The 24481-nt window shown below is 39.3% G+C and overlaps 1 protein-coding gene across 1 annotated transcript; it reads left to right on the top strand.

Moving 5' to 3' along the window:
* The first annotated feature begins 846 nt into the window (after nt 1-846).
* On the top strand, nt 847-13255 carry LOC104102307 (ribonuclease MRP protein subunit POP4-like). The gene is made up of 10 exons (XM_018772856.2): nt 847-937; nt 4058-4225; nt 6278-6313; nt 6412-6488; nt 6579-6841; nt 7904-7972; nt 8094-8152; nt 8445-8546; nt 12322-12471; nt 12565-13255. Exons 1-9 carry the CDS (start codon nt 847-849, stop codon nt 12417-12419), a joined length of 963 nt encoding a protein of 320 aa, XP_018628372.1. The 3' UTR covers nt 12420-12471; nt 12565-13255.
* The last annotated feature ends 11226 nt before the right edge of the window (nt 13256-24481 follow it).

Genomic DNA, 24481 nt, shown 5'->3' with positions numbered 1-24481 from the left:
TTGAACTTTCTTCTAACCTGCATTACTGAAGGGTAGTAGGGGTCGACATTCAGCTTGTGCGTAGATATCTCTTTGGGGATGCCTCGCATATCTGCATGGCTAAAAGCAAACAGGTCTGCGTTAGTTGATAAGAACTGACTGAACTTACCTGGGTCCTTGAGCTTGCAACCTATGTAGGCCTTTTTTGCTGGGGTCACTTGGATCTAGCTGGACGGTCTTGAGGTCCTATACGGTCGATCCGACAGCCTTGACCATTTTTTGATATGTGATGGTGTCATTTCCTTCGACCTGAAGATACCTCGACCCCGCTGACTACTATGTTTATTTTTCCTTTTCTTTTTTTTGGTGAGTGATTGTACTGTCTAGGGCGATCCGATAGCATTTCCCGGATGTGTTGTTCCTATAGTATACTGAATATTCCACAAAGGGTTGGGAACTTGATTACTTAATATAGGCTGGAAGGAATTTCCCTCATGGGGTGTATCTATGGTCGACCCATGATAGCATTGTACGCCATGTCTTGGTCCATGACATGGAAGGTGGTCTCCAGCATCACTTCGCTGGTGAGGACGGGGAAGATGATCTCGCCCGAAGTCCATTCAACTGCATTGTTAAAGCCCGTTAGTGTGATTACAGCATGACACTATCTTATCCTCGAGTTGCATCTGTACAAGAACTCGAGGATGGATAATGCATGCCCCGCTTCCGTCGTCAACCATAATTCTCCTAACATCAGTACCAAGAATGTGTAAAGTAATAATGAGTGCATCATTATGAGGGAAGGTCAAACTACCTGACATCTCACTCATCAAAGATGATACTTTCTTCGAGGCTATCATACCGTTCATGGGTGATAGATCTCTTGAGTTTGTCAGTGGCGGTGAACCTGATGCCATTGATGGAGGCGTCATCGCTGCCTCCAATAATCATGTTGATGGTACGGGCGGTAGACGACGACTTTAGCAAGCTTGGGCGTTCTCGCTCTTTTGCTAAGGTGTTCTTGCCTTTGTCACTAGGAAGTTCCTTAAGGTGCTATTGTTGCAGCAGAGTCACCACCTCTAGCCTTAAGGCATGGTAGTCCTCGATCTTGTGCCCTTGGTCTTGGTGGAATTCACAGAAGGCGTTCGACTTCCTCGTGTTCTGGTCGGACCTTATCTTCGATGGCCACTTCACTTTTGGACCGAGCTTCTTGGGTGCATAGACCACATCTATAGGTGACACACAGAAATTATGAGCAGATAGTGAAGGAACCATACCACGGTCACTTTTGGGGATATCTGATCTTGGCCTAGAGGGGCCATCTTCGCGGTAAAAGTTGGGGACAGGTTGTCTGACATTGGGTTGATGCCGATCTCTTCCTGTCCACTACATTGGGTGGCCTCTCCTCATATTATCCCTACGTTCCCTTTTGTGTTTAGACTGCACCGAGGTGAGTCGTCGGGTTGGCCCATTGAGGTCTTCATCATTTGCCCTGACCTCGGCACAATAGGTGTTATGGATCTCGTCCCAGGAGGCCGGTGAGCATTTTATCAGTTGGCCGAGTAGCTTTCTCGACACCCTCGACCCATCTCTGTTTAGCCCATTTTAGAAGGTTGTTACGGCCATTCCTCCGGAGACATTTGGTAAGGTCATCCTTTCCCTATTGAATCGAGATAGGAAGTCCCTCAGCCCTTCCCCTAGGGCTTGTCTGATAGCGATGATGTCGTTTACCTTATTTTTGGCCTTCTTGGCTCAAGCGTGTGCTGTTACGAACTTATCCACCAGCTTCTCAAATGTTTCTATGGAGTAGGCCGGCAGCTGCAAGTACCAAGTCAATGCTCCCACGTGAGGGTTTCGTCGAACTTCTTTAAAAAGATAGAGAACACTTGTTCCTTAGTAAGGTCATTTTCCTTTACTGCGGTGACGTAATGGGTCACATGGTCCTCGGGGTCAGTCGTCCCGTCATAAATTTTGAGGTACGAGGGCATCTTGAAGGTTTTCGGTATGGCATGTGGGGCTACTTCTTCCTTGTATGGCTGTTCTACAAACCCGTTGACGTCTCTTTTTGTTATCAATTTGGGGGCACCTGGTATCATGTCTACCCGTTCTTGTTACTCTTTCATCTGCTCCTTGAGCACCATGTTCTCATTCGCCATCTCCTCCATCCTTTTCAGTACGGCAGTGAGGACGCCACCACCTGTACTGTTAGTAGTCACATGAGTATTACCTGAAGTCGGAGGGTATAGTTGGTCATCCTACCCACTCCTATGCTTGGCTACGGGAGTGTTTGGGGTTCTTACGGTTGTGCATGGGATCTGCTTACTCATCACGCTGATCAAGGTGTCACCCTATAACAATTCATTCATTATTATCATTTACCCATAATAAACGATCCTTGTATTTTATTATAATCTCAATATCACTAGTATATGTACCAAATGATCCTGTTCAAGCTTATATATCAAGAATCAAAGTAAACGTACTCTATACGGATTATATGAGTTTTTCCCCTTATATTTCCTACTTGTTGCTCCTTCATATTTTCCTGTCTTCGCCGAAGGCATGGATTCAATCTAATTCAGACCTTTTCTCTACGATTGGACGAATGATTGGCCCATGTTTGTTGGGCTACTGTTTTGGGCCTTTTTAAGTGAATTGACCACAAACATTCTCCTAATTATCGAAAAAAATTCAAAAATAGCCAGATTTACAAGTGGTCATTCAAAAATAGCCACAGTTTCAAAAGTCATCGAAATTTAGCAACTTTTTATGTAAAGATAAATCTTAACAAAAACACTGATCAAAATACGGAAAATATTCCAGAATAATATACTGAAATTCCAATATAATATACTGAAACTCCAGTTTATTATACTTGAGCCAACAAAGTATATCAGTCCAGCATAATATGCTGGCAGTTCATACACAGGTGCACCGAACTCCGGTATATTATGCTGGACCGGTCTCTGTTACAGCAAAATAATGACTATTTTTCAATGACTTGATAAACGCCGGGTATTTTTAAATGACCAGTCCAAAAACTGGCTAGCCCGTGCTATTTAGCGCTAATTATCTCACGTAATTTTCTTTATTTCACTCTCAATTGTTACATTATGGGCTTGTTTGGATTAACTGATAAACTGATAAACATTATGTGCTGAAAAATACCTTTAATAAATAAGCAGTTACGTGTTTGGATGCAAGCGCTGAAATTGATAATAAAATATTGCATTGTTTGGTAAAAAGGTATTGACAATCTCTTTTTCTGTTAAAATGACTTAAATAACCTTAGAAGCGTTTACATTATAATGGCGTAATTTCTTCAAGATTTTAGATTCGAGATCGATTCAAATACAAAATAATCTATTTGTCATTTTACTTTAAATACAAATGTGATTAGATAAGATTATTTTATGATATATATATATATATTATGATAAGCATATAATCATAAGCTATATAATAATAATAATTTATCTCTTGTCTTCATCACCAGTGTCCATTGAGATTAATATAATACTTAAAAAATAATACAACAAAAATTTGATATGTCCTTGTTTATTACTTACAATTCAAAGATTAATACACAATCACATAGATACAAAATATGCAAAGGAATAGAGAATTTCCTTACCTCAAGTATTGTCAACGAGAATTGCAGACTTGAAGAGGCGAAGGGTTTAGGTTTGAAGAAATATGAGGCAGTGAATATCGGTATAGTAGGAGTTTTATTTTAAAAAGTAATATTTTAGAGATAAAATAGTAAAATTTTTGATCAAATTTAAAGTATTTATAAGCTAAAAATTCATAAGATTTTAACTTATTTACAAGTTATAAGCACTTACTTATTAACTTTACCGTACGGTAACTTATTTATGAATTATAAGCAATTTACTTGTAATAACCTTGAAAAGTGCTCATAAGCCGAAAACAACTTAACGAAACAACCTCTATATTATAGTAACCAAATAGAAAGCTCGAGCAGACGAGGGGAGAACAACAATGGCGATGGTCTGAGGAGCAGAAGCAGCGAACAATGGAGGCATTAGAGCGAAAATTTGCTCAAGCCACAGCTGAGCTTCAGGTACAACAACACAAGAACAAGAAGTTTCAGTTGTTACAATAACAACAACAACAACAACAACAACAACAACAATTGCCGTTGATGAAAACAACATTGGACTTACTTCCCAGGGTATCAATTCAAAGGCAAAGGCAACTTCCTCTGCTATATCATCCAAAAAAGGTTTCATCTTTTTTAACTCCACCTTTCACTGTTTTTTTAAAAATAGATTCCTCCTCTATATTCGTGCTGTCTACATAGTCACAAATATTTTTTTTTATGCCTGGCTATCAAATTACTGCAAATTATCTGGACTTTGAAGTCCAGAATCGGAGTCACAATTTCAGCTTTACGGGTTATCGATTTTTATAATAACGATTTCAAGTATTAATAATTTGATTCTAATTTTAATTTTTTTTTTTACCTATTTAATAAATATTTTAATACAAATATACTATTTGATCAAAAAGCTAAACGTTTTTTACTTCCACCCCTGCTTTGAACCAGTTATACTGTGCGGACTTAGTGGAATAATGTTCAATTTTTTGTTAATCTTCTGTTATCAAAATATTCTTCTGTTGTTTGTCAAACAAATTTCAAGTTACAATTCAGCAGCTAATCTGTTTAGGTTCAATGGAGGGGAGTGCTGTTGAGTTGTCTTTTTCTTTGCCCGGGGGTGGAGGCGGGGTGCTGTAGCTTTAACTTTAACTGTGATGATGAGTGTTTATTTGGGATTATCTAGAAGGCTAGAACTGGTTTCAACCTTTCTTCTTAGTTAAATACTAGTCCTTAGGCTGTTCCAATTTATTTTGGCACTATTGCCATTGATGAGTCAATCCATTTTCGATTTACTAAGACTTTTTCAAAGAATTTCTAAAGTTAGTGGTATATATAGTTTATTTAAATGTGGTGTGTGTCAAATTTATTTAGTATTAAGTTCATCTCGGGTTGTCATGCTGAAAATTTGATGCGTGGACTCTTGTATTTCAAACTCTAACATGCATTTAGGACAGAGGCGCATTATACCATCATCTAAGCTTGGAGGAAGCAAAACAGAGCAGGAAAAGTCTGATCTTGGTGTTTTGTCTAATGCCTTTAGAATTGAGATATATTCAAAGTTGAGAAAACCCCGAAAGTTGAGATAAACTACTTTTTATATATATATATAATATTTGTGTCTAGACCAGCTTGCGCTCATTTCGGCTATTCCACTAGGTACATGCTACCTCCCACCAGCATAAGTATCCGGTAACTCTATCCACCAAGTGTTAGGCAGGATTGAAGAAATTACCTAGTATTTTTTAATTTCTTTTGGGATTTGAATCTTGGTCTTCAAGATTTGAATTGACTACTGGGCTACACCCTTTGTCGCAAGTTTAGACTAACTACACTCAGGACAAGAACTTGTTTTACATGTCCAATGTTGTGTTTGGGTGTATGGAATTTTATAGGATGAGCTTTGATTACTAAAGAAAATGATTCCCTCATATATACCTAGATGGATAATATGAAAGAAGGAGAAGAAAGAGAGGAAGAATGATGAGTGTTTCCAGGAAGTTTTGGTTGCAATAGTGAGAATATTGGATTTATGTTTGATTAAAATCCTCTAGAGCCTTCATCTGGTCACCAAACTGCCTCAGTTCGTCATGGTGTATCACTTAGTAATCGTAGTGATAGTCCGTTTTTCTCTTCAACTTATTCAGGACCAACCTAGTGCACATGCTCCCAGATGTTCCTCGGTGCCTACATTAATTGTCTTCAATAGTGGAATCCAACAACAGAACAGCTTGCCGGACCATGATGTCCCGTTATTTAAAAAGAAGGAAACAAACTTGCAATTACTATGTGTACTTCTTTCTCATTGATTGGAATTGTGTTTTTGAATTCTATACGTGATTGGAACTGGCATTTCAAAAGAAAGTAGTTGTAATTGTATTATAATTCACTGTGTAAAAAATTATTTTATGTTCGGAAGTTATTGTATAGTTTTTTTTACCTTATAAAGAAAAAGTTAATTGTGTGGTTTAATATTTTCTTTGGAAGCCAAACAAAATGAGGGAATTTGGATTTGTTGAATTTTTTGTCTCTTTAATCTTTATTCTCCTTGAATTATCCGTAATTGACTTTTGGCATCCAAAAACAGTGTAACAGTGGCATTTTCCAGGAATATAAGTTAAATATTTAATGTGATTTCCTCTTGTATCTCATCCAAACATTTTCCTGGCTTCTTTGTAGGCTATTTATCTTTTTGTGGCCATACATCTGCTCAAGGTACAACCTTTCTTCTGTATGCTTCTCTTGCATTGTTATCTATAGGAAGGTTTATATGAGACCAATTTAGGATGCTAAAATTTCATCCTGCAATATAGATGTCGAGCTGAATAATCCAGCATACCTTCAGCTCTCTCATGCAGTAGACGAGAATCTTTTGAAAACAACTACTGAGGTAAGAACACGTGTGAACAAAATAATGTTTCAAGAATGCGCACGATTAATTAATAGCTTCTTTATTACCGATCCCCTTTGTTTGTTGCAGATTTCTAGTAAAATCATGACTGTTAATGATATTTTGCATGATCTTCTCCAACATTGTGATTCAGCTCAGAAATATATGCAAGGGTCAAAAAATGTGAAAGTTGATAACTGGATTCTTCTTGATAATGTTGTACAAAAAAGCAGCATTGCTTCTGGAGCTCGTATTCGGGCTTTGCAAAGACAGTCAAAGAGATCTAAAAGACGTATGTCCATGAAGCAACATAAGAAGTTTGGATCATTTGATTTGCCTCAAGAGTTCCATAAGTGAGTTGCGCTTTTTCTTTTTTCCTGAATAAATTAGTTTTAGCTTGCCTTTCAAAACCTTTCTGTCCTTCTCAGCAAGGAATTATGTGTAAATCCAACTTGCTACAGTATAATGTGTTTATTTTTTTCTTCTGTTTCCCTAGATGAGTCTGACTATGTTGAAAGTTGAATGTTGAAGTCTCATGGTGGTTTGTAGATTTAAATTTGGTTTTATTATTTACTTATTTATTTATTTTAATATGGTAAAAAATTTGGTGTAAAAGAAACCCAGTAACATGACCTTTTCATGTGATGATTCTTGATTAAGAGATTAACTGATACACTGAATCTCATGTTGCATATGTCCTCTGTCTGCTGTGGTATCTATCTGCAGTTATCCTCGAGAGGAAATAAGCTGCTAATACTTCTCCCTAATGTTGCTTGCAGTAGATATTGCTTATCTAGAAAGTTAAAGGCCTAAATGGATATCTTACACCCGTGTGGTTCCATTGCATAAAATCCAACTTCCAGATGATCAAATTCAGTTGTCTACTTATTTGACCTTTTATCTATATTGCTCATCTAGGATTCTAGGGACAAAGCTAGTTGTTGGATGCTTCACCTTGTTCAGCAGTGAAAGATTATGCTTTTCCAGGGCTTGTGTATGGTGGGTTCACATAGAGCCAAATATTTCTAGATACTCATAGTTGATTATACCTCATGGTATTATACCCTTTCAACTTTTATATTCATCCAGTGTTGGCTTGGCCTTCATTGTTGTTCTTATATTGACTAGTTAAGTTCCCTACTTTGATTTGTTGAAAGGTATTATACCCTTTCAACTTTTATATGCATCCAGTGTTGGCTTGGCCTTCATTGTTGTTCTTATATTGACTAGCTAAGTTCCCTACTTTGATTTGTTCTTTTATAGGTTAGGTGTTCTTTTTTCCCCCCATTTGCTGTTCTTTTTGCCTTTTATTTCTCTATTGATTTGAGCAGCAAAATTATGTACTCAGTTTCTGGTGTTGCCCAGATCATCTCTTGTTCTGAATTCTGATAATTCTTTTGTGGCTTTTTCTGCAGCTATAACATCTTCAAACCAATGCACGATAAGTGGAAAGACTTTGTAACAAAACTCCTGAAGAATATTGGGTTGACTTTTTGTTTTCTTGCTTTTTTTGAGGATTAATTTTTTCGGAAAAGATGCTTTTCCTCTAGTGATCCGGCTAAACAATTGACTTATATGTCTCTCATCTCCGTATTGGCCTTGCAGGAAAAATCAGTTATCACAATGTCTCCTTAATGCAGACTTACATGGTGCACTAATTCTAGGTAAAACTAAGCAATCTCCTCTTTTAACTCTTTTAGATAGACCCTTCAAAACTATTTTAAGGAATGCGGTGTTAGTACTCGCTGAATCTGTCCTGTCATTAATGTTTTACAAGGACCTAAGCATTTTTGTGATGAGCTAAATAACAATAAGAGGTTGCCTTTATATAAAGCCTGAAACAGAACTGTAATAGAGAAATTGAATTCACTGTGTTTAACTCTTGCACACTGGCACATGCACACAGAGAATATAACAACTTTGTTTCTGAAACATTATGGTATTTATTTCCTGCAGTTGTTCAGTGCAAAATAGCTGGCTTAAGTGGTGTACGTGGTATCATGATTCGTGAGACCGTAGAAACATTTGGAATAATCACAAACGACAACAGATTCCAAGGTTTATATCCTGTTCAATTTTGCATTTCGTTGGTAACTAGCTATATGAACTTATGAAGTGGCAAATATATGTCTTTTCCGGTCCACTTTCAGTAGCCCTAATGCCGGATAGAATAAATTATGACGCTTGCTTCTTCTGTCTTCTCTTTTCCTTAATTTTCTTTTGCTGTCTTGGTTGAGTAATTTTTGCTGGGGCCACTCGCCTTGATAAGCATTGAATTATAAACACCAAGTGCCGCAGTTTTTTCAAGTTCTGGTAGTTTTCGTCTCTACTTGTGCCATTCGCATTTTAGCTTTATTAGATTGTATGTCAATTTTGAATTCACAGGAAAATTGGCACCTTAGCGGATTTGCTCTTGTTCTAAAAGAAACATTTTAGGGATAGTTACCCTTCCTGACTCTCTCTCTGGGAATCTTACCTTAGCTCAGGCTCATTCGATATACTCTTGTCCAACCTTATCCTTATTTCAGCTATTCTTAGTTATTCGGCTTCTCATTAAGCTGTGAGTTGCCATGCGTCAATTTTTGCTGTCATTGCAACCTGAAACTTTTACTTGATACACCTTGTTGGTAAATTATGTATATCCTCCAAAATATTGTTTAGATTAGCTGGTTCTTATTATGTTATAGACAGCTCCAGAGGCTTGCTGACTAAATCTGTAGTTCCAATACTAATTCTCACATTTTGAACTGTCTACTATAAATCAATATGGAGCAGTGACCTTTAATTCATCAGTTACTGAATGAATGAGACATTTTCAGAGGCTTGCTAATTAAGTCTATAGTTCCGAAACTCGGATTCTCACATCCTGAAGAGTATCTCTGATGTAAATCAAAATGGAGCAGTGGCCTTTACTTCATCAGTTACTGTTTTGAATGAATGAGCGATGTCTTAGAAGTAGGCTGTACTGGAATATAAGGCATGAATCATAATTCTAGCTAACTTCAACCTTGTATGTGAAAATCCTGAGTTCTTTGCATTTTTGCACAACCTATCATGTATGTAAATTTTATTTGCGCCATATCTTCTTAATTTTTAGGATTTTCCCCCCAATGTATTGATCTTGTTGCAAACTCATTAGAACACTTATTAATGAAGGGGTAACGTAGGAATGCTATAATTTTGATTCCATTAATTTATCTTCACACACTTGAGTCTACTCTTTCGAGAGTATATGTGTCATCTTGTTGGGCATAAAAGGATGAATTCTCAGTGCATACAACTCCCTTTTGAGTTTGTTTGTCACCTTTTTTGTCGGAAATTCATTTATTAAAAAAAGAGTTAGGCAGATGCCCTGCTATATTGTGATTTGCCTGTCATGTAGAGGCAGGTTACGCAGACTGGTGACTGAATCTGCCTGAAAATTCATCCTATCCCAGGTACACCTAATGTTTCCATCCCTATCCATTTGGAGGAGGAAACAAGCTGGTGTGCTTTTAATATTTCTTAGGAACATCATGTTTCCTGCCTAAGCATTGACAGAATATTTAGCACGATCACCAACCATGAAAACAAAATCGAAACTAGAAAGATAAGAATAGAAAAGTAGTTGATGAGAGGTTCAATTTTGTTAAGAAAGGAGCCCAAACCAAAACTAAAGTTATCCAGGGTTGTGAAAAGCGGTCGCTTCCTCGCTTAAAGCGAGAAGCGAAGCGACCCTCTGACCGCTTCTGCTATATGAAGCGACTCAGGTAGGCAAAAGCGTGCGCTTCCTACTAAAAAGCGAGAAGCGCTGAAGCGAAGCGAGCGCTTCTCTGATTAAACACCTGCCAACCTATTTAATTAAAAAAGAAAGGTGTTCTTTTATTAAAACATACGACCAGCAGCAACAGAGAGAAAGAGGCGACTGGGGTTCCAAGTCTTGTACACTTTTCAACTTCAACATACGACCAACAACAACAGGTATGTGATTTCTTCCTCCTCCTCCTCCTCCTCCTTCTTTCATTGTTTTAGCGTCCAAATAGCAGCAAAATGTTGGCGAAGAAGATGACGAGCAATATAATAATGATAGTGGAATACAAGAATTTGACAATCTTGTAGAAGAATAGGATGCTCATTTTGTGCTTTAATTGATGCTACTGTTTAGTGTTTACATTGAAGTATTGAACATTTACTTACCGTTACATGAATTGTCTATGCAGTATTTTTTTTTTTAAAATTCCACTTCACTTCAAAAAAGCGAGCACTTCACTTCTCGCTTCTCGCTTTAAGCGAAAAGGGGCTTGTCGCTATTCCTCGCTTCACGCTCTTCACAACACTGGTTATCAAATTCTAAAATCGCAAGTGTATATTATTAACAGAAAAGGGCCAAAACTACCCCTGAAGTATCGAAATTGGTACAAAAATGCCCTCCGTCCACCTATTTGAATAAAAATGCCTCTCCCGTTATTTTTTTGGCTCAACATTGCCCTTATTACTAACAGAAAATTCTGAAAGAAAAAAAATATTTAATTAATATTCACGTGTCACCGTTCCATTGGCCTAACTTAAACTTCAACAAAAATATAACTAAACTCACCCTTAACCCGTCCGAATATAGACCCGCTCCGATTTTAAAATCCAACTCTCTCTCTCTCTCTCTCTCTCTCTCTCTCTCTCTCTCTCTCTCTCTCTCTCTATCTGCCTTATTGCTACTTGGGCGGAATTCACCGGCGGATCCGCCGAAAATAGCAACGTACACAGTAGCCTCTCATTTGCAAATTATGAGTAGAAAATCCTTTTTTTACTAGACTTAACACAATAATCTAATCGAGAAAATTGAATCCATGATAACAATCAAAATAAGAAAATAAATACTGAAGAAATGATCTAAAAAACTTGTTAATTATTATTAGTACATCATATGAACCCAGTGTGTATGAAAGTGACAATTGCACAATACCCGTTACACGGAGTAGAAAAGCTTACATTTTAATTGAATAAATAGTGAAATAAGTAAAAAATAGAAATACACATCACATACATAATAAAAAAAAAATTGAAAAACAAATCCTCAAATTTTCACGGAGGAATGACAAAAAATAGTGAAGAAACCCTCCCACAAATTTCAAATAAAGAAAATTATATAACAAAGAATACCCATTGCATAAACAAAAAGAATCTAAACTTTTTGCATTAAGAAGATTATGACAATTCCTTCCATCTTCCATAAAAATAATTCTAATAGAGAACTCAATTTTGAGTTTGCCTCATGAATAATAGTAGACATACACTCGTAAGTAAATGCTCACTAATATGAAATAGCGAAGAGAGAGAGAGAGACAGTTATGTTTTAAAATTAGAGCGGGTTGGGGTTTATGTTAGACCAATGGGACGGTGACACGTGAATATTATTTAATTATTTTTTTTAATGAATTTTCTGTTAGTAATAAGGGTAATGTTGAGCCAAAAAAATAACGGTAGGGGCATTTTTATTCAAATAGGTGGACGGAGGACAATTTTGTACCAATTCCAATACTTCAGGGGCAGTTCCGGCCCCTTTTCGTTTTATTAAACAATGCAGATATAAAAACTCACGCAAACGCCACCAGAAAAAGCATATTAGACAAATCAGATATTATATCTGGTAATCTTTTAAGCAGAGAAGCATTTTACATAGATAGAAATGATGATGTATACATGAGAAGTGCAACATGCAAAGAGCTCGAAAATCTTTAACCAAGCTGAGAAAAAACTACTACTCTTTCCCTTTTTGATTTATCCCGAGAGAAGGGGATGGGCCAAGAATGCAGAAGTCCAGTTGTTGTTAATACTTGTTTTTTCACTGCTTTTGCAGTTGTGCCAAAAAAGCTTTCTGTATTTATGCTACAAGTGGACTGCTGGAAAGTTACATTGCTCGGAGACAAACTCAGTTCAAGAAACATGATTACATGATATTGTTAAGACAGATATTTATCATACGGAAAATTTCTTGGCATTGCTTCAGGTGAGAGTGGCTTTATTCACAACTACATGTCTAAAAATGTCACGACAAGCTTTCGTTATGATTAAACATCCTTTTTGCAATATCATTTTACAGGGAAGATTGATTCCAATGGCCGTATCATTGCTTGGGAGATTGCTCGGCCTAGGTTTCATTCTTTTAGCGGAGGTTGATGATGAAAAGGAAGATACTTTGGGCTTACAGTGAGAGAATAGATAAGGCCAGTGGCGGACCCAGAATTTTGTGCAAGCGGGTTCAATCTTAGAAGTACATAACTTTAGTCGTAAAATAGTACTAGTTGTCAAGTGGGTTCAAATAAAGTATTTATACAAAATTTATGCAGCTTTAATCCTAATTTATACATATACTCACTATTATTTTTTCATGAAGCGGGTTCAGTTAAACCTGCTTGCCACCATGTGCGTCCGCCACTGGAGGAGGCATCTAAAGGGGTATTTAGTTTTGGAAATTTTAATAGAGGAAGCATCTTGTTAGGTATTCTTTTTCTCAATGATAAAAGTAAAGGCAACAACGACAAGGTAATGGGGTCTGGAAAGGATAGTGTGTAATGTATACGCGACCTTACCTTTATCTTGTGGAGATAGAGATGTTATTTTCAGTAAACCCTGTTCAAGGAGCATATCAGTTGCTGCACCAGAAATTGATTTGCAAATCGGGATATCCCTTGGATCATTTAGATTTGTACGGTTAACTTTTATTCTGAAAGAAATATTTATCATATTGATTTTACTGTTCAAATAAAAGACCTACAGTTTTCTTGGAGAAAGCTTCTCTTCTTGCATTCATGCATGTTTGGTTTAAATTTTAGAATTGAAACTCTGAATTGTACTTATCAGCCTAACTTAAGGTAAAACTTTGGCCAAATATATACGCAGCCCCTTAAAGTTGGTTTTAATTTTCATTTTGACACTTCATCTAAGGTCATTAGCCATTGAATACTTCAATTCCAACAAAAGTGTACCTATTAAATACAACTTTGATAATCCCAAATCATCTTTGGTGTGTGAATATCAGTTGCTATCTACTTGGCAAACAAGACCAATGATAAAATGACATGTCAACAAAGACAAAAAAAACTAAAATCTGAAAGGAAAAAAAGAAAATAAAAGAAAAGAAAAATTTCTTGCCTGCATCATCCCCAACCCTGCACAGTCCCTACCGCCGTCGTCTCCAACTCCTCACTGGCCAAATTTTTCTTGCCCCATCTTCTCCAAATAACGAATAGAAGCAACCACAATTATCTGAACAAACCAATAACAAATTAAAATAAACTTAGTTGGTATTCTTCAATTTTGCTTAGGTTTTTGTTAATCCGATCTCAGCCTATACATCTCCAATCGAACTCAAATGTAATTATAGACTCTGAATGACGATTAGAACAAAATTCAGTAATTAATTTGATCAAACATACACGAACTTAAGGAAACCCATGTCATCTTCCTCGTCGAGCGGCTATGAAATATTTGACCCAAGAATACAATTTGAACTAGCTCAAAAATGCACTCAAACTTTAGATTCAGATTCTAACAAATGTTTCCAACTAGAATCTATAACAACCAATTGATTTCTACTCAAAATTTTCAGATCTATTTTTTTGTTTTTAATTCAAACTCGATGCTCCAATGGAAGTCAAAATTTTCTCCTCAAATTAGATTCTCAGGTAGCAAAAATGATGAATAAAATCAATTTAGTGAAGGAATCCAACTCTAAAATGAAATTAGAACTCCAAACTAAAGGAGATGGAGTTGGTTTCGGAGGCCGTGGCTATCGGGGGGAGCTGTCCTAAAGGTGATGACAGCAAAAAAATATTTCCTAATTAAACTCAAAAATTAAAATTAAGGAGAGAAGATAAAAATCTAAAATTAAAAAAATTATTTCCTTTACTTTTCCTTTTCACGCTCTCAAAAGAGGGTGTGATTTTACATACTATGTCATATCATAGTTCGTATTCAATAGGTACAATTTTGTTAGAGTTTAAGTATTCAATAGGTAATGACCTTAGTTGAAGTGTTAAAATGGAAACTGAAATCAACTTTAAGGATCAGTATATATATTTGGTCTAAAATTTTCAATGATGCCCAAAACCAATAGGACCAGAGACTCTCATATGCTTTTTAAGGGTATGTGAGCAAAGTTTCACTTCCCTGCCAAAAGAGAAATTTATACAAGCTTGTTATATATATGCTAAGAGGAAAGAAACATTATAAATTGAGGGAAGAGACAATGTCAATATTTGTCTGAAGATTCTAAAGTCTTTCTTCCTTCTTAGAAAGGTTTGTGTAATCTTTCTATGTTTGAAAGGTTAATAATTGAAACGTGTTTCAAAAGGAAGAGCAACCTCTATATATAGTATCCTTTGATTCCAAGGTACATGGGAATCAGAGAAAGGCACTACGTTGGTATTAGGTACAAAAGTATAAGTACCAAATGGTTAGGCACCACATCAACTTGACATTTTTCATGTAAACACTAGTGGACTCTCATTTCTTGCTCTTTCAATTGTACATTTGGTTTTGCAATCACGAGTGAAAAATAAATAAATAAAGTGAAAGGTTTATATTTGTATACGGTTTATATTTGTATACGGTCGAAATAGATTTTGGCTTTCGTACGATTGATCGAGTTCGAAACATAATCGATCGAAGTAAGACTTCGAGATGGGTTTCGAAGATGGTACAAACAAGCTTCGAGTCCGAGGGGCCGATCAATGTCGAGCTCGATATTATAATCAAGCTCGAATCCAAATCGAACCATGATGCAAAGTAAAGTTGTCGAGCTTATGATCCAGAGACCGACCAACATTAAGCCCGAATCAATTCAAGGGTCCGAGTCAGAATCGAGCTCAAGCCAAGATCGAGAGCTCGAGTCAAGACCGAAAACTCGAGTCAATATCGAGCTTGTAGACAAGAGCCGTTGCAATCCCATTAGAGGAGAGAATCTTGGCAGGAATTGTGAAAAAGCTGATTTATCATGGGTCTCCCACTAGGTATTTTTAATTATATCTGAAGTAAGATCCCTCCACTATAAAGCGATGGTTATCATTTCTGTAGAGGGCAAGTTTTTGCTAACATTGCAATTCAAGCACCATATTCTCCTATAGTGAAGAGTTGTTCTTTCAAGCTTCTTAATTTGATTCCACTTGTTTAGTCCTAAAATTCATCTTCTTTACAACCTTGTCTATTTTGCATGTTTTGCAATCCATACTTGATATTTCTATTTATCCTTACGATTTGTATTAAGCTACACTACATATCCTTAGAACTACGTACAAATTCAACTCTATCCATTTTTCGGGTAAACAGTTTGGCGCCCACCGTGGGGCTAAGGATAACAGTGGTTATTTGATACGAATCTACAAAAACACACCGTTTTGTTTTGCGCTTGTTTCCGAAAATATCTTGGATTTCGGATTAGCAACGACTAACTACCAGTCAAATGGCCACACCGATCGATAACGAAGCCGGTCTTCAAGATGAGAACAATAACTTGACACCCAGTACCGAAAGACCATTTGTCAATGCTGTTGGAGCCCGAATCGGAGCACTGATAGATATCAATTCGCATGTGGCCATTGAGGCGAACCTACATTCTGAACCCGAAAATAGCATTCATGGTGGCACTCGGTCTGCAGCTCGAGATATCCATAACGTCGAGGAAAACAGCGTCAGCTTGCGTATGATTTTCGAAATGTTGCAAGCTCAACAGGCAGCAATAGCTCAGTTGCAGAGCCAAAGCCAGCTACAAAGCAGCCTGGAGCCCAATCCACCTCGAGAAATCACCCACAGAACGGAGCCAGCCATAGTGAAGTCAAATGAGCAAGAATCGGGGACTACTCCCAAAATTGCTAAATTGCTCGAGGAACTCACAAAGCGTGTCGAAGCCAACGATAAAAAAGTAGAAACATATAACTCTAGGGTCGATCAGATCCCGGGAGCTCCACCAATGATAAAATGGTTGGATTCAAAACAATTCGTGCAAAAACCTTTTCCCTCGAGCGCAGCCCCAAAACCAATCCCCAAAAAATTCTGTATGCCCGAAATTCCCAAATATAATGGAACGACCGATCCCAACGAGCACGTCACTTATTACACATGTGCCATCAAGGGCAATGATTTAGAAGACGATAAAATCGAATCTGTGTTGTTAAAAAAAATTGGAGAGACCCTCTCGAAGGGAGCAATGATTTGGTATCACAACCTATAACCAAATTCCATCGACTCGTTCGCCATGTTAGCAGATTCTTTTGTGAAAGCACATGCCAGCGCCATAAAAGTCGCAACAAGGAAATCAAACCTCTTCAAGGTAAGACAAAAGGATAACGAGATGCTGAGGGAGTTCGTATTTCGTTTCCAAATGGAACGAATGGATCTGCCACCAGTCACAGACGATTGGGCTGTTCAGGCTTTCACTCAAGGTTTGAACGAACGAAGTTCGACGGCTTCACGATGGTTAAAGCATAGCCTGATCGAATACCCAGCCATCACATGGGCCGACGTGCACAATCGGTACCAATCAAAAATTAGGGTCGAAGACGATCAATTGGGGTCTGAACCCGTTGTTAGAAGGGATGTTAATCGAGAACAAGGTTCGATCGGGAATCGATACCGATTGTACAACGGAAACCGTAGAGTCAGTGAATCGAGACATAACCCCAGGCAAAATAACAAAAGAAATGATCTAGTTCAAGGGTCCCGAGGGCTGATGAACAGAAGTAGGTTTGATAGGCTTGCCGGATCTAAGGAAGCGCCTCGGTTATCGGAATATAACTTTAGCATTGATGCATCCACCATCGTGTCAGCTATAGTACGCATCAAAGACACTAAATGGCCTCGACCCGTACAGACCGATCCTGCCTAGAAGAATCCCAATCAAATGTGCGAATATCATGGCACCCATGGCCACAGAGTGGAAGATTACAGGAAACTAAGAGAGGAAGTAGCCCGGTTATTCAACAAAGGGCACCTTCAAGAATTTTTAAGCGATAGGGCGAAGAACCATTTTAAAAATAGGGATTTCGGAAAGCAAAACGAACAAGAAGAACCACAACACGTCATTCACATGATAATCGGTGGCGCCGATACCCCTCAGGGGCTGGTGCTTAAACGCACTAAGACTTCGATTGTGAGGGAAAATCGATCTCGAACTCAAGATTACACACCCATAGGAACTTTGTCCTTCAATGATGAAGATGCAGAAGGAGTCATACAACATCATAACGATGCACTAGAAATATCCATACTCATGAATAAAACTAAAGTGAAGCGTGTGCTGATTGATCCAGGTAGCTAGGCCAACATCATCATATTGAAGGTCGTAGAATAGCTCGGCCTGCAGGACCAGATTGTACCCGCAACCCTGGTTCTAAACGGATTCAATATGGCATGTGAAACCACCAAAGGCGAGATAATTCTACCGATAAACGTGGCTAGAACCATCCAGGAAACGAAGTTCCACGTGATCGAAGGCGACATGAGATACAATGCCCTTTTCGAAAGGACATAGATCCACAACATGAGAGCGGTACCTTCGACCATACACCAGGTCCTTAAATTCCCAACATCGAGAGGAGTCAAAATAGTGTGTGGAGAACAACCAGCCGCAAGAGAAATGCTCTCCGTCGAGGAAGCAAAACAAATATCCTCGCCTTCGCCAGTAAATGGATTGGGCTCAGAAGGGGAACGAGATACCAAATAGCAATCACAGATATCGGCTTTGACCCAACCAGATAACCAGAATATCGAAGAAGATGATGATCAGAGGATCCCTCGGTCCTTCATGATTCCCGATGATTCTGACGCTACGAAATCAACGATTGAGGAATTGGATCAAGTCACACTAATCGAGCACTGGCCCGAACGGAAGGTATACCTGGGAACGGGGTTAAGCCCCGAACTTAGGAAGAAACTTATTTAATTTCTTATCGATAACATTGATTACTTTGCCTGGTCCCATTTAGATATAACAGGGATCCTAACGGACATAACGACGCATCGGCTAAGCTTGGACCCTAGGTTCAGACCGGTAAAGCAAAAGAAAATATCCCAGTCCGAGGTAAAGCACGCATTCATAAGGGACGAGGTAACCAAACTTCTCAAGATAGGGTCCATTCAGGAGGTGAAATATCCTGAATGGTTAGCCAATGTAGTTGTAGTACCTAAAAAGGGAACAAACTTAGAATATGTGTGGATTATAAGGATTTGAACAAAGCATGCCCCAAAGATTCCTTTTCGCTGCCCAACATCGATCGCACGATCGATGCCACGGCCGGCCACGTGATCCTCACTTTTCTCGATACCTATTTCGGGTATAATCAAATCCAGATGAACCCAAAAGATCGGGAAAAGAGTTCATTTGTCACCAAATATGGAACATATTTTTATAATGTGATGCCCTTCGGGCTAAAAAATGTAAGAACTACTTACCAACGCCTAGTAAATAAAATGTTCGAAGAACAAATAGGTAAATCAATAGAAGTTTATATTGATGACATGCTAGTTAAGTCCCTGCGCGCAGAGGACCATTTGACCCATTTGCAGGAAATGTTCGAGATTTTGAGGAAATACAACATGAAGCTCAACACCCGAAAAATGTGCTTTCGGGGTCGGTTCGGGCAAGTTCCTCGGCTTCATGGTGTCAAATAAGGGAATCAAGATTAACCCCGATAAAATCAAGGCCATCTAAGACATCACCATCGTGGACAGTGTGAAAGCTGTACAGAGGCTAACGGGACGGATTGCAGCCTTAGGCCGATTCATTTCGAGATCGTCAGATTAAAGTCACAAATTTTTCTCTCTGCTCATTAAGAAGAACGATTTTGCTTGGACTCCGGAATGTCTACAGGCTCTAGAGGAACTAAAATGATATCTATCGAGCCCACCACTACTTCATACTCCAAAAATAGACAAAAAACTTTGCTTGTACTTGGCAGTATCAGAAATCGCAGTAAGCGGTATCCTAATTCGAGAAGAGCAAGGTATGCAATTTTCCGTTTATTATATAAGTCGGACCTTAGGAGAAGCGAAAACTAGATATCCGCACCTTGAAAAATTGGCACTTGCACTGATAAGCACCTCTAGAAAGTTAAGTCCGTACTTTTAATATCACCCCATATGCGCATTAACCACTTACCCGCTTCGTAATATTTTGCACAAGCCCGAACTATCAGGCCGATTGGCCAAATGGGCCGTCGAACTCAGTGGGTACGATATCGAATATCAACCCCATACGTCCATCAAGTCTCACATTTTAGCAGACTTCGTGGCCGATTTCATGCCAACCCTCGTACCCGAAGTCGAAAAAGAACTCTTGTTGAAATCGGTTGTGTCATCGGGGGTATGGACCCTTTTTACGGACGGGGCTTCGAATGTGAAGGGGTCCGGGCTAGGCATAGTTTTAAAGCCACCCACGAGTAACACTATTAGACAATCTATTAAAACTACCAGGTTGACTAACAACGAGGCCGAGTATGAGGTCATGATTACAGGTCTCGAGCTAGCTAAAGGCTTGGGAGCAGAAGTCATTGAAGCCAAGTGTGACTCTTTGCTGGTGGTAAATCAAGTAAACAAAATATTCGAAGTTCGAGAAGATAGAATGCAAAGGTATTTGGACAAACTACATGTCACTTTGCACCATTTCAAACAATGGACTTTACAGCATGTTCCACGAGAGCAAAACAGTGAGGCTGACGCACTTGCGAATTTGGGATCATCGGTCGAGGAAGGTGAGTTGAGCTCAGGGACTGTCGTTCAACTCTCGAGATCCGTGATCGAAGAAGGTCATGCCGAGATAAATTCTACGAGCTTAACCTGGGATTGGAGAAATAAGTATATTGGATACTTAAAGAACGGAAAGCTTCCATCGGACCCTAAAGCTTCAAGGGCCCTACGAACCAAAGCTACTCGATTCACGTTGGCTTCATATGGAACGCTATACCGAAGGACATTCGATGGACCATTGGCAGTATGCTTAGGTCCAGGAGATATCGATTACATCCTACGTGAGGTTCACGAGGGCACTTGTTGGAATCACTCTGGTGTCGATTCATTAGTCCGAAAAATAATCAGGGCAGGGTATTATTGGATCGATATGGGCAAAGATGCAAAGGAATTTGTTCGAAAATGTGACAAATATCAAAGGTTTGCACCAATGATCCATCAACCCGGAGAGCAACTTCACTCAGTCATATCCCCATGGCCATTCATAAAATGGGGAATGGATATCGTCGGCCCTCTGCCATCGGCCCCAGGTAAAGCTAAATTCATTTTATTTATGACTGACTATTTCTCTAAATGGGTTGAAGCACAGGCTTTCGAGAAAGTAAGAGAGAAATGGGTTATAGACTTTATCTGGGATCATATCGTATATCAATTCGGGATACCTGCCGAAATAGTGTTTGACAATGGAAAATAATTTGTCGGCAGCAAAGTGACGAAATTCTTCGAAGACCACAAAATAAGAAGGATATTATCAACACTGTATCACCCCAGTGGGAACGGACAGGCCGAATCAACGAACAAAACTATCATTCAAAACCTAAAGAAGAGGCTGAATGACGCTAAAGGAAAATGGAGAGAAATCCTACCCGAAGTCCTTTGGGCGTATCTAACAACATCAAAATCTAGTACGGGGGCAACCCCGTTATCCTTAGTATATGGGTTCGAAGCCTTGATACCAGTTGAAGTCGGCGAACCCAGTGCCAGATTTCAATATACAACAGAAGAATCAAATAACCAGGCTATGAATACTAGCCTCGAATTATCGGACGAAAAACGAGAAGCTGCTCTCGTCCAATTGGCCGCCCAAAAGAAACGAATCGAAAAATACTATAATCGAAGAACCAAGCTTCGCCATTTTAAGCCCGGGGACATAGTGCTAAGGAAAGTCACTCTCAATACCTAAAATCCAAATGAAGGAAAACTAGGACCGAACTGGGAAGGATCATATCAGGTTCTCGAAAACGTCGGAAAGGGATCATACAAGCTCGGCATTATAAACGGCAAACAACTATCAAGCAATTGGAATGTGTCGCATATAAAACGATACTACTACTAAGGTACGACCGTCCCATATTTGTTTACATTTCAAAACTAACCCCTGCAGAAGTCCGATTAGGAGCTAAGATGGATCCTTCAATACGAAGCCTTAGGTCCAAAAGCACGCGTTGCATTCTTTTTCCTTTAGACCGGTTTTATCCCAAATGGGTCTTTCGGCAAGAATTTTAATGAGGCAACCAATGATCGTGTTGTACTTGAAAACAATACGACAGTATTCAAGGCCTCTTTACAATCGACCTCGAATACTGGGGGGCATTAGCCCCTCAAATATATCAAGTTCTGATGCAAAGAAGTTATTTCGCAATAACGGGGTTCCAATAGGAAAAGTTGTAAGAGCCAAAGGTCAAAACGAACCACGCTCATGTAGTTGGACCTAGCCCTGACGCAAAACATGAACGCATGTATAATGACTTGCAAAGAAAGTTCTCCTCTTTACCGATATCTTACATCCAAGAAAAATTCCTTTATTTTGAGATTTATTATGCAAATAGAATTAAGATAAATCTCCGAGTTCGAAACATTTGCTCGACCACTAAGCCTACGGGCTACTTTTATTTTGAGTTCGACCAATCACTCACTCGCCCACTAAGCCTACGGGCTATTTTTATTTCGAGTTCGAGCAAGCACTCACTCGACCATTACGCTTACGGGCTACATTATTTCGAGTTCGAGCAAGCACTCGCTCGACCACTAAGCCTACGGGATATTTTTATTTCGAGTTCGAGCAAGCACTCACTCGACCATTACGCCTACGGGCTACATTACTTAGAGTTCGAATCATTCACTCGACTACTAAGCCTACGGGCCATTTTTATTTTGAGTTCGAGCAAGCACTCACTCGACCATTACGCCTACGGGCTACATTACTTCGAGTTCGAATCATTCACTCGACTACTACGCCTACGGGCTACATTACTTCGAGTTCGAATCATTCACTCGACTACTAAGACTATGGGCTACTTTTATTTTGAGTTCTAGCAACACTCACTCGACCACTAAGCCTACGGGCTACTTTTATTTCGAGTTCGAGCAAGCACTCACTCGATCACTAAGCCTACGGGCTATTTTTATTTTGAGTTCGAGCAAGCATTCACTCGACTATTATGCCTACGGGCTACATTACTTCGAGTTCGAATCATTCACTCGACTACTAAGCCTGCGAGCTATTTTTATTTCGAGTTCGAGCAAGCACTCACTCGAAAATTATGCCTATGGGCTACATTACTTCGAGTTCGAATCATTCAATTGACTACTAATCCTATGGGCTACATCACTTCAAGTTTGAGTAAGCCTATGTTCAGACAATCACTCAACTCGATCATTAAGCATACGAGCTACCTTATTTTAATATTGAGTAAGTGCTTGCTCGGTTATAGAGGCTACGAAGTCCAAATTTGATTAAGTTGTTCAAATCCTTGTGAAAATATTCATAAGGCGTGAATAAAGTCTTCACAAGACAGGAAACAAAACAGAAGCAAGTCGGCAAAAAAGGGAGTATTTATATATACAAAATTGTTTACATGATTGATTACAACGTAAAAATTAAGGACTAAGCTTCTTGGTCATCCCCAGGAGCGGTCTATTCTCTATCGAGATCCCCCCCCCCGTTCTCGGATCCGCTCTTACTCCCATCGTCATCATCATTGTCATCATCATCATCATCGGAAACCAAGGCTTCAGCTTCGGCTTCGAGTTCTTTGGCCCTTTTTATCTCTTCAGCGAGGTCGAAACCTCGAGCATGGATCTCCTCGAGGGTCTCCCTCCGAGATCGACACTTAGCAAGTTCGGCGACTCAATGTGCTCGAGTATTGGCGGTCTCGGCTGCCTCTCTTGCTTGGACCTAGGCAGCTTCAGCATCGGCCCGATAGACGGCCACAAGTGCATCTATATCGGCCTTTGCTTTTTCGGCGTCAGATTCGGCCTTGGCAAGTACAGAGGCCAACCGAGCCTCGAGCTCCTCTATTCTTCTTGTTTGGACCGAGCTTTTCTCCTTCATTTTTTGAAGTTGGTTTTCGGCCGATGACAATTGGGCTCGAGCAGTTTCTTTCTCTACAGCAAAATGGTCCATTCCTTCTTTCCACTTCAAAGACTCCGTTCTTATCACATAGACTTCTTCACGGAGGTTTCTGATCATCTCGATTTTCTGCTGCAGCTGTGAGACTGAAAGATTAGTCATCATTCCGTTATTAGGCTTTTAAAAGCATTATTACCTGCTCGGATAGATCGATATAATCTTGGTGATCCCTGGCCAACTCAGCTTGGAGGTCTTTTATTTCCTCTCCCCTTTGGCCCAAAAGGAACTTTAAGGAGTTCCTCTCTCTCGTAACCCGTTGAAGCTTGTCCTCGTATCAACGCAGCTCGGTTCGGGACCGAGAACATGATTCTCGATGAACTGCTGTGGCCTGCAAAGAAAGAAGAAACGAAGTCAGAAAAGAAAAGCAAACTTAAAGGTAACACAATATGATTTAAGGCCTGCGTGATTCAAAGCTTGCTGCACTCCGTGAAAAAGATCTGATGCGTCACTTGTATCGGCAGTGTCTTCGACGCCGATGAATAGGTCACGAAAAGGATTTTCTCCATCATAAGGCCCGTCTAATTCGATGGCCCCCAAAGCTTGGGCTTCCCGAATCGCCCCTGCGGAAAACACAAATGAGTCATCTGGGGCATTCTCTTCAGTTCAAAAAGATTCGGGAAGAGCCCCTTCAGATATATCCCCCATCCGTCGGCTTCGATGGGAAACATCTTCAATCTCTAGCAACTCGGGGACTCTACCTGAATCTCTCTCCGATATAGCCTTATGAACCACCATCGATCCAGCTGCCTGTGGAACATCTGTGGTTTTCTTTGTTCGGGCCGCTATAACAAACCCATCGTTCTCTTCTTCTTCTTCTTCTTTTTCATCCCTCAGACGCAGAACTGATTCTACACCCAAAGGAATG

The sequence above is a fragment of the Nicotiana tomentosiformis genome, chromosome 1, assembly GCF_000390325.3.
Source record: "Nicotiana tomentosiformis chromosome 1, ASM39032v3, whole genome shotgun sequence".
Taxonomy (NCBI): Eukaryota; Viridiplantae; Streptophyta; class Magnoliopsida; order Solanales; family Solanaceae; genus Nicotiana; species Nicotiana tomentosiformis.
This window is presented reverse-complemented; position numbering and strand designations above follow the sequence as displayed.

Coding starts and splice junctions, on each gene's coding strand:
- LOC104102307 (XM_018772856.2), top strand. CDS start 847: ATGGGTGATAGATCTCTTGAGTTTGTCAGTGGCGGTGAACCTGATGCC. Junction 6,842..7,903: donor TTGCCTCAAGAGTTCCATAA/GTGAGTTGCGCT, acceptor CTTTTTCTGCAG/CTATAACATCTTCAAACCAA. Junction 8,547..12,321: donor AAACGACAACAGATTCCAAG/GTTTATATCCTG, acceptor CTGCTTTTGCAG/TTGTGCCAAAAAAGCTTTCT.